At 50.7% G+C, this 10,755-nt stretch overlaps 1 protein-coding gene across 1 annotated transcript in view; it reads right to left on the minus strand.

The window, feature by feature from the left end:
• The window catches only part of CDCP1 (CUB domain containing protein 1), a 57,287-nt gene extending 47,248 nt beyond the window's left edge, over nucleotides 1-10,039 (minus strand). The window contains exon 1 of the mRNA XM_032867825.1: nucleotides 9,837-10,039. Coding sequence (XP_032723716.1) covers nucleotides 9,837-9,918 — 82 coding nt within the window. The 5' untranslated portion in view covers nucleotides 9,919-10,039. The remainder of the gene's footprint in view (nucleotides 1-9,836) is intronic.
• Between the last annotated feature and the right edge of the window lie 716 nt (nucleotides 10,040-10,755).

A 10,755-nucleotide genomic window follows, 5' to 3' on the forward strand; every position in this document is an offset into this window, starting at 1 on the left:
CTAGGAACGTCCCACGAGATGTCCTCACACGTGCCTGAAGTCATCCCTGCCGGGACAGTAACCAAAGCACAGCGAGGGGTAGCAGAGGCCTGAGAACAACCAAAATTTCCCCACGAGTGACCTGGTTACACAGACTATGGCCTGGCAGCTCCGTCCAGGTCACCTGCTCTTGAAAATCTCCAAGTTCTTCTTGGGTTCAACTCAAATAATCAAAGAAATAGCAATTCTTGTTAACTGGGGAATCTGTTTGAGGCCAGACCTGACCTGTTGAGTGATTTACAGACGTGATTTCATACAGACTTCCAGCTACCCACAAGGTGCTCCTGTGTGCTCGCCTGGACCTGAGGACATTGACTCAGGGAGGCTAAGTAACTAGCCCAAGCAGCCTAGTTTAAGAGGTGGGGAAGTCAGGATTTGAACCAAGCTCTGCCCTATCCCAACGCTTGTCTAAATGGGCTTGCTTCCACAAATCTAGCAGGTAACTGCGAGCCCGGTGAGGCCTCTGGTTCAAATCCTTCCATTTCTCGGCTCCCTTCTCCTTCCACCAGTTTCCTGAACTCCCGGGGATACACGGTCTGGGGACAGGGGCCATGCAGCAGTAAGCAAGAACCCAGAAGGCCATGGTGACTGAGCAGGGCTGGGTCTGTGCCTTGGAGATGCTCCAAGGTCCAACTCAAGTCAGACTTGTCCCACAACGCTCAGCAGGGAGGAGAGCCCATCAACACTGCTGAATCCTCCCGAAGCCAGTGTTCCCAGATGCCCCAGCGGGAGCAGCAACGTATCACGGTGCCTCCCTCTGCGCTGCTGGCTCTTGGCCTCTCCCCAACCATGGCTGTCACTCTGCCCAAAAGCCAGGTGTCTCTCTGGGTCCAGGAGATGCCCCCATCACTTTACACTCAGGGGCTTTATCCCTACAGCCCTCATGGTGTCCCTGGACCTCTCACCAAACACCTGCAGTTGTTTTTAGGCTCAACATCGCTTTACCCAAACATTTTTGTTTGAAATAGCCTGATGCTCCTACCCCCAGATCAGTAGTGGAAGATAAGGCATCTGTCTGGAAGGCTTGGCGTGTGCTGGGACGGGCACCATCCCTGCCTAGCTCCCAGCTAGACCACACATCATCAAGGGCTGTAGAAGGCTCCTTAGGGCTCCAAGTATCAGGGGCATCGTGCATGGCCATGTGGCGGACCTGACCCCTAAAATGACAGCTTGACTTAAACTCCATGTCATCTGGGGACTCGTTACAATTTGATGAAACTCATTCCTGGAGACGATCTTTTTTCATCCCGGACAGAGGCAGCAGATCGGTACTTCAGATGTTTTTGCAGAAATGGTGCCTCTCACCCAGCATTGTCTGGTCTTCTGCCACCAAGGGTCAGGAGTGTCAACACTTCACTTAGAACTTAAAGAAAGCTACATTGTCCGTGCTTATGGAACAGTTTTAACGGGTGCTTTCGAGATGTTTCCAAATTCATTACTCCCACTCTTTCAAGGCAATCACCAGAAAACAATGCTCCTGTATACTTCAGTGATTTGAGCAATGGGGCTCAAATGGGAAGAACACGCAGGACAGTACAAAGTCCTTGTCACACGGTCATCCCTGCCACCAACAAACCATCCTCTGCACAGGGAGCTTTGCTGAGCCACCCCGCGAGGCCAGGTGCTTGTAGTGGGACTTCCTTCTTGCCAGTCTCTCTTCCTGAGCTCACGTGACATGCAGACACAAAGACAGCAAGATGACATGAGTCATGCTGCACACACGCATGTGCACACACACGACTTGACTCCCTGCTTCCTTCGCTGTATCACGAGCAAGTCCTCATCACTTTCTGGTGATTCCCTTGAAAGTTTCCAGGAGCGGGGTTGCGTTCCTCTGGAACGCAGGAACCCCCACGCCTACCCATTGGCTCCTGAGCACACGTTTCAGGGGGACTGGCAGAGACTTAGCCCATCTACTAGGCAGTGAAGCCCCCAGGTCCTGGTGTGAGGCTGAGAACCTGGACTTCCGGTGAGATCTCCTCCACCCTCTGCAGGAACAGATTGCTGTGGTCTCCTCTGTCAATCCACATTCTCTTTTTTTCTACTTTCTAGGACTGAGCTTCCCTCTTCCTCCTCTTCTGTCTGATCTGCATTGGATTTGGAGCCAGTAGCCTGAGGTTTAGAACTTTGGGCCCTCAGCCCCTTCCAACAGCGTGACTCAAAGAAGTCATCTAGCTTCTCTGAGCTTGTTCCCTCCTAAAAAGACTTGGCTTGAGGGCTGACCTGGAGTCCCTGTCTGTTCCTTCCACACGTAATTTATTACATGCTAGCTATGTGCCACGCACCATTCCAGCCTCTAAGCTCATGGGCATTGGATATGAACTTGCCTGAGCCCTTCCCCTAGCTCAGGGTTCTCCAGGAGGCTCACAGATCAGCTTTGGTTTAAATCAGCTCATAAAACATAAAGGCTGGTGCTTCCTCTGCGTGGTCCAAGTCCCTACATTAAAGATTGGAAAACCAAGACCCAAAGAGGCGAGGCAACTTTCCCACATCCTAAAGCTCACCGTTGACAAGCTTGATGTCACCACCACACATCCTGACTCTAAGTCTGGTGCTTTCCCCATTTTGCCCACTGCCTTGCCTGCTAAATGGACAATGCTAACTTCTTCCAGGGTCACACCTAGACTATATTTCACTCTTCCTTCCAGTGGAATGGCGCCATGCCAGTGAGATTTAGTCAAGAGAATGGCAGCATGAATGATGTGAAACAACTCCCATGCTCGGGCCATAAAAACCTCCCACATGAGCCCCTTTGTGTTCTTCTGCCTTCTGTCAGTTTAATGCAGATGAGCACAGAAGCCACACGTTGAAAACAGCAGAGCAAGAAAGTGGAAGGGGCCTGGGTCCTCATCACTGCTTGGAGGGTATCCCCTGTTTGGGATCTTATATGAGTGAGAAATACACATCTGTTGTGTTTGAGCCATGACTCACATTTGGGTTTGTGTGTTACAGCAGCTTAACGTGTATTACACCTTAACCATGAGACTCACCTATGTAAAGAGTCAGTAAAAACAAATGATCCTCAGTGTCAACGTGAAGTGCTATCAGAACCTATGCCTGGCCTCCGTCTTCTTGACACATAGGGTTCTGGGCACGTTGAGCACTTACCCAAAAGTAAATATTTAGAAGGAAGTTTGAAACGTTTCTCGCCTAAAATGTTTGGTTAGTTTCAACTGGAAAGATGAAAGGAAGGAACAAACGGCAGCATGGGGAGGGGCAGAGCCTACACTCTGAAATGGGTCTGCCCAGATTCACAGATAAGCACCACCACTCATTAGCAGTGACCTTAGGCAAGTTGTCTCACTTCTGTTACTCACTTTGCTCCGTGCGTTCTTTGATACTTTCTGTACAAATCTTTTGACCCAGTAATTCCCTCCTCTAGGAATTTCACCCATAGGTAAACTTGCCTCTATGCCTAACAAAGTCAACTACAAATATGTTCACTGACACTCTGTTTAGAAAAACAGAAGACCAGGGCTCCTGGGTGGCTCAGTGGGTTAAGGGTCTGACTTTGCCTCAGCTCATGATCTCAGGGTCCTGGGATTGAGCCCTGCATTGGGCTCCTTGCTTGGTGGAGGAGCCTGCATCTCCCTCTCCTTCTGCCTGTCCCCCTGCTCATGTTCTCTCTCTCTCTCTCTCTCAAATAAATCAGCAAAATCTTAAAAAAAATAAAATAAATAAAGACAAAAAACTGGAAACAATTCACCAGCAAGGGGCTGGTGAAATATGACATGGTGTGCCCATGGCAAAAGGAATATTATGCAGCTGTCAAAAAGGAAGACAGCCCCCAAATGTTACGATCTGGAGTGAGCACAAGATGGACAAAATCACAAGAAGTGAATAAAATCAAGACGCGTGTGAGACCCTTCCTATCCGGTATACTATGGTTAGGCTCCTGCTGTGTAAAGAAGGAAGGTACATACGTTTGTAAACTTGTACGTGTATTGAACAGCTCAGGAACAATGCACAAGAAACCATGGCTGCTTCTGGGACAAAACCTGGCCTCAGAGGTGGACGGGGATGTGCTTCTGTCCACATACCCCTTCGTTCTCTTTGAAATTTTTTTTACTGTGTCCAGGTGTTTTGGAAGAGCAGTCTTGAAACTCTTTGACTATTAAAAGCACATACACATCCCCAGAACAAATATGAGCCCAGCACTCAGTAAGTGTTGCTTTTTTTTTTTTTTAAAGATGTTATTTATTTATTTGACAGAGAGCGATCACAAGTAGGCAGAGAGGCAGGCAGAGAGAAGGAAGCAGGCTTCCCGCTGAGCAGAGAGCCCGATGCAGAACTCGATCCCAGGACCCTGAGATCATGTCCTGAGCTGAAGGCAGAGGCTTAACCCACTGAGCCACCCAGGCGCCCCCTGCTTGTTTTAAGTGAAAGGACATGTCTGTCTCTGAGGGGACTAGCAAAAGCTGTCTTCAGGAGTCCCACTGCATGCAGGAGTTATCACCGTGCACAGGAGACAGGAGCCAGGCTCTGTGGTCAGGCTACCTGGGCGGCCATCTTAGCATCACTACCTACCAGCTGGGTAACCCTGGGCAAGTGCCTTCACCTGCCTGTGCCCCTCAATACAGGGGTCTTTGTGAGGGTACTTGGCTTGAGGACGGAGGGGTAAAAGGTTAGTAGTTTTCCTCAAGAACACCTCCTCAATTTACATTTTCTCAGGAGAAAGCAGCTTAGTTTTTATTTAATTTATTTTTAAAAAGATTTTATTAATTATTTGACAGAGTGAGAGCACAAGCAGGGGGAGCAGCAGAGGGAGAGGAAGAAGCAGGCTCCCCACTGAGCAGGGAGCCTGATGAGGGGCTCAATCCCAGGACCCTGGGATCATGACCTTGACCTGCCCAATGGACTGAGCCACCCAGGCGCCCCCAGCTTAGTTTTTATGACTCAAACTTTATTTCATCCATCATAATTCTTTCTGGCCAGTGTCCATCAAGGAAACAGACCAACGGAACATTTAAAACAAAATGATACTCAGAAGGTCTCGACGTACATTGCAAATACAATAGGAGGAGTGTCAGGGTCTGGGGGAGATGCCCTGAGCGTCAACCGGAGGGGGGTTGTTCAGCAAGTTACTACACACAAAGCAGCTGTCTGCAGAGAACCACATAAACGGTTTGGCCATCCAGAAGTGACGTCTTCTGTCTTTTACACTGAACTGAATCAGCTGTTCATTATAGATGGGTGTCTTTCTGTTTCATTATGTTTTTGGAAACGGCTGGGGGTTTGGGTTTTTATAGTTTTTCCCATAAGAAATAATGAGACATAGGGCATCAGTTACTGTTTTCATGCAGAATGCCTGGTTTTAAAGAATGAGTCAGGGGTGCGTGGGTGTTTTATTTGGTTAAGCGTCTGCCTTCGGCTCAGGTTGTGATACCGGGGTCCTGGAATTGAGCCCCGCGTCAGGCTCCCTGCTCACTGGGGACTCTGCTTCTCCCTCTGCCTCTGCCTCCTTCTCTCTCTCTCACGAATAGCTCAATAAAATCTTAAAAAAAAAATTTAGAGAATGAATTCCTGATGGTAAGTGAGACATGCTTACATATAAAATACTCAGAAGAGTGGCTGGCCCAGAACAGATGCTTCATATGTGTTAGCTATGACAAGTAGTAGTTAGTGATTTTAAAAAATGATGTGCCGATTACAAAACCAAGGCTACAGGGAGGTGAGGTAGGAAACTTGGCTCTCCTGGCCTGGTTGCAAGAACGTTGCCAGCTGCCTGGGAGAAGGTGAAGGGCTAATTACAAGGCTGTCGGAAGTGGTATGAAATAATTTGATTGTGGGATAATTTTTATAATTTAGAATGATAATTAAAGGGTATGAACTTTTCTTAGGTGGAGAGCCTTAGCTGTGAGTCCTTCATAGCAGAGGTCTTGTCACCGCCCCCCCCACCGCCCCCCCAACTACCCCACCCACCTTGAGCTCAATCCTGAGTCCCTCCTACAAGCAAACTCCACCCCCTCCTCTATCCAAACCCAAGTCAGCCCTGCTGCGCAGAATCCCAGGTGAGGCTTGTGTTATAAGCCAAGGGATTCAGTTCTGGGTTTGTTTTTTTTTTTAATTTTATTTATTTACTAGAGAGAGGGAGTGTGCGCAAGTAGTGACAAGGGGCAGAGGGAGAGGGAGAAGCAGACCCCCACGGAGCAAGGAGCCCACTGCTGTGGGGCTTGATCCTAGGACCCTGGGATCATGACCTGAGCTGAAAGCAGACGCTTAACCAACTGAGCCACCCAGGTGCTCTTGGGGTTTTTTGGTTTGGTTTGGTTGGTTTTTGGCAACGACAACAAAAAATCACTGCTGGACTATTAGTACCATCTAGCTGGGATATCCCTGAGATTCTTAGAACACTGTTCACACCCTGCTTGCTGAACTAGAGGGAGGAAAGGCCTTCTTCTCTAGATGTTACTGAGAGAGTGAGGACAGCCTACAAGTGTGGGAATCAGCCGCTCGTACACATTGGCTGGAACGTACACCAGGACCACAGCACGAGCTCGCCACAGGACCACAGGGGAGGAGGGATCCACCTGAACATTTTCTCTATTCTTCATACCAGCGATTTTATTTCCAGGGTTTCAGTCAGACAGAATCATTAAGAAAGTACAGAAAAACATAGCGAACAAGAACACATTCTCAGACATATCCAAATCAGCGAATCCAGCTTATACTGTTTTATAACCCCAACAATGCAAGGATAACATCATTTCATGTCAGCATAGAATCTGTGCTGTGTGATTTTTTTAAAAGATTTTTTTTAAAATATTTTTTATTTATTTAACAGACAGAGATCACAAGTAGGTGGAGAGGCAGGCAGAGAGAGAGGGGGAAGCAGGCTCCCTGCTGAGCAGAGAGCCCGATGTGGGGCTCGATCCCAGGACCCTGAGACCATGACCTGAGCCAAAGGCAGAGGCTTAACCCACTGAGCCACCCAGGTGCCCCTAAAAGATTTTTTTTTAAAGTTTTATTTATTTATTTGAGAGAGAGAGAGAAAGGGAGAGAGAGAGAAAGAGAGAGGGAGGGAGAGTACAGAGGGAGAATGAAAGGGAGAAGCAACTCTCCCCTGAGCAAAGAGCCTGATGTGGGGCTCTATCCCAGGACCCTGGGATCACGGCCTGAGCCGAAGGCAGACCCTTAACCAACTGAGCCACTCAGTCATCCCTGGGCTGTGTAATTTTTAATATCTTTTCACTGAACAGACCTATCAGAATTGACATAAGCTGTTCCCTATAGTCGGACATGTTCTGTTTTTTAGCAGGAAAAGTGGAAAGCAACTTAAATGTCCAATGGGACTGATGAAAGCCATACAATGGTTGGTTCCATATTTGGTTTTACACACACACACACACACACACACACAATCAGATTGCACCAAAATGACCAAGGTGCTTTGCTCATATTAATTTTTTTTTCATGTTGGTTGTATTTATTATCAGTGTTTCTACAATAAGTATTTATTACTTGAAACATTTTAATTGGTGTTTTCCACTTTCTTCCACTACCTTGAAAGCCTGGGAGAACCCCCAGAAGAGAGCGTGTGTGTGGGCAGGGTACAGACTTCACAGACAAAAATGGCAGCATCTGAGATGAACGCTGAGCCTGATGGCCGAGCACCAGAGCAGCCCCCTACGGTCTGCAGAACAGCCCTCTCTGACCCTAAGTCGTGAAAATCTGTGAGGTGGAGGAAGACTCCTCAGTCCTGCCAGTTACACACTCCAGACAACAGCCGCCAGCTCCTCACTTGAATCTGAAGAATGGTGAACACATATGCTCATCAAGCATCAGTGAACACATTGTTCGATGACTCTCACAGTTCTGGCAAAAACAATGGCGGCAAGAATGGGGTCACTGACCCAGACTCTGGTATCTCAGCAGTTCTTGGGACTGGGGGAGGGGCAGAGGGAGAGGGAGAAGCAGGCACCCTGCTGAGCAAGAAGCTGGATATGGGATTCGATCCCAGGACTCCGGGATCATGACCTGAGCTAAAGGCAGATTCTTAATGACTGGGCCACCCAGTTGCCCCAGAGTTCAGAGATTTGAAAAACAAATTCGCGGTGTCTCTATCTTTTCCACACAGACTCCAGTAACTCCTCAGAGGCCCCTACCTGTTAGGCCACTCCTAAGACTTCAGGCAAAGCAGCTTTAACTCCGCAACAGGTCTAAGCTCCAAGACACAGTCCTCAGTTCAGCCCCGAGAGGTGGCCGCACAGAGCCAGTTCTGGGGACCACAGGAAGGATTTAAGAAAGTGAGGTGGGAAGTTGCTCGGCTTCCCAGTATTTACACCTGAGCCAAGAGTCGTGAACTTCCTGGAAGGAAGGGATTCTACTGGAGCTACCAGAAACCAAAATGGCCCCCTCTCCAGGCCATGGGAGAAAATCAGACGCATTAACAGAGGCCAGTTCAGCCCAGCATATCACCCTCCTCAGGACTAATGCGTTGATTTACACCGTATTCTTACTGGAGGAGTTCTGGGTATCACAGACAATGCAAAACATCTCAAACAATTCCCATTTCCATACAGCTCTCAAGTGTGATGGGACACGCATTTTTCTCACACATATTTGCACACATTTTCACTCACGAAATCACTCTTCTTAAACTGACTTTTTTTCTAAAGGAAATCGAGAATTCAGTCTGACAGTAAATGTGTTTAACAGCAAATATGCATATACGTGCAAGGTTTCCAATGAGGTCTTAAAACATTCTATGAACCGCGCAGCAAATGTCTCCCAATGCTGTTGGCGGAAGGAACCAGGAAGCTTTCCTGTGGATTTGTAACGGTGGCATTTGCCAGAACGCCAAAGTTCACCGCACCAGCTTGGCTCGATTCCTTAACTTAATTCACAGGAATCCACCTACCTGCCAAATACAAACCCCCCTTAGCTGCGGCAAAGAATAACCAAAGACCAGCTGTGCTAGTTTCGAGAAAGGCCTCCACTCAAGTTCGTACAGGAAGACACCTAGTTGTTTCTGGGTTTTGATAGTTGCAGGACCCGAAGGACACCTCCCCTCAGGCACAGGCCTCTCTCAGAGGCAGGGGGAGGTGGCGGTCCCTGCCCCCAACCGGAACAACTGGAAAGTCACACTTCTCTGGAACGCCCCCTCTCCGACCCCCTTGGGCGGTCAAAGTGCAGACTCTACCCAGGGGCGCGAGGAGTGGGACTGCGGCACTTCCGTGGCACCGATGCCTGGCGGCCTTCTCCAGCCTGGCGCTTTCATTTTCAAATGAATGTTCCCGAACTTCGGGAGAGCTAGAATGCAGCGTGCGGGCCCGGACAAGGGTGATCCGGTGGGCCATCGGGCGCCAAACCACAGTTTTCTTGCACTTTCTCCCTGGCCCAGGCGAGGAGGTGGAGGGTGGGTCAGGAGGGGATAGCTCCCTCCCCACGCCCAGCCCCGGCGCCCCCAATTGAGCACCCGCGTGAGGCCCCCCGTGCGCAGCAGTTCCTGGGACTCGGCCGGGCGCGCTCTTACTTTCTCCTGCGCTGTGGGCGCGGGGCTCATCCCCCTGACGGCCGCGCTCCCCCCCTCGGGGACACTACCAGGTACCGCGCCCAGGACGAGGTCCCTCGGAACTCAGGAGGGCACGGCCACCTGGCCCGACGCCGCGCGCCCTGGAACCGGGAAGTTCCGGGGATCCCGCGCTGTCGGTGCATCCCGACTGCGTCGCCCCCGACTCGAATCGGCATCCTCCTTACCCGGGAGTCCCTCGGCGCCTCCGCACCTTCCGACGGGACTCTCCTTGCCGGTAACCAACACCACTCCGCGCCACCCGCTGCTGCCACACCGCACTCACCCGCTCCGCGAGGCAGGAGCACGGCACCCAGCAGCTGGACCCCCAGCAGCGCGATTGTGACCCCGCAGTTCTGGACGGCCATGGCTCCGGGGCGCCTCGGCCTCGGTGGGGGAAATCGGCTGTGGCCGGTGGCTCGGAACGGCGGCCGTGGGCGCCCGAGCCTGGCACCCGCTGCGCTGCGCTCCGCCCCGGCTAGCTCACCTGCGTGCGGGTGCGCTGTCCCGGGCTCCGCCCTGCGCCCGGGAGCCGGGGCTGGCCCGGCCTGTCCCCTCCTCTTTCCCCTCCTCCCCTTCCTGCTGCAGCGCCGGCCCCTCCCTCCCAGGGTGCTGGGACTTGTTGCCACTTTCCCGGGTTAGTCTTCCCGCTCCGGGCCGAGGGTGAACAACCCTTCTTTTCTACAGGCGCAAACGTCGCCCTTGGGGAAGCCGATCAACTTTCTCTTAACTGTCCCGGCGACAGGAAAGCCCTGTTTTGCAAAGGAATCATATTTGTGGATCACGCAAGCCCAGATTTCTCATGGTCTCCTGCCCGACTGCGCTGCGGAAACTGTGTCTGCGGCCTCAGGCACTTTACCTGCAGCATGTCTAAAGCTCGCGGCACCCCTTCACGTTTCAGAGGAGACGCACTGCCCAAGGCCAGTTAGGAATTTACAGAGAGGCAGGGTTTCACAGCGCAGAAGGGTTTCCCATGATCGGAATTGCTTTGAAGAAGGAATGAATGAGTGAATGAATGATGGAGGCTAGAAAAGGCCAAGAGAAGAAATCTGAACATGTCCACAAGGGCACCTTCCTTGATTTGTGTGTGGAGTAATATGTGTGGTCTGGGAAGGAAGCATCCAAGCCGGTCTGGGGCTTTGAATCGTGGGCACTGGGCTGCCTGTGTGGTTCCAGTGTCTGGCTTCCCTGCTCCTGTGGGTTCT

This window comes from Lontra canadensis, unplaced genomic scaffold (assembly GCF_010015895.1).
Source record: "Lontra canadensis isolate GAN:19392208 unplaced genomic scaffold, GSC_riverotter_1.0 scaffold35, whole genome shotgun sequence".
Classification (NCBI taxonomy): Eukaryota; Metazoa; Chordata; class Mammalia; order Carnivora; family Mustelidae; genus Lontra; species Lontra canadensis.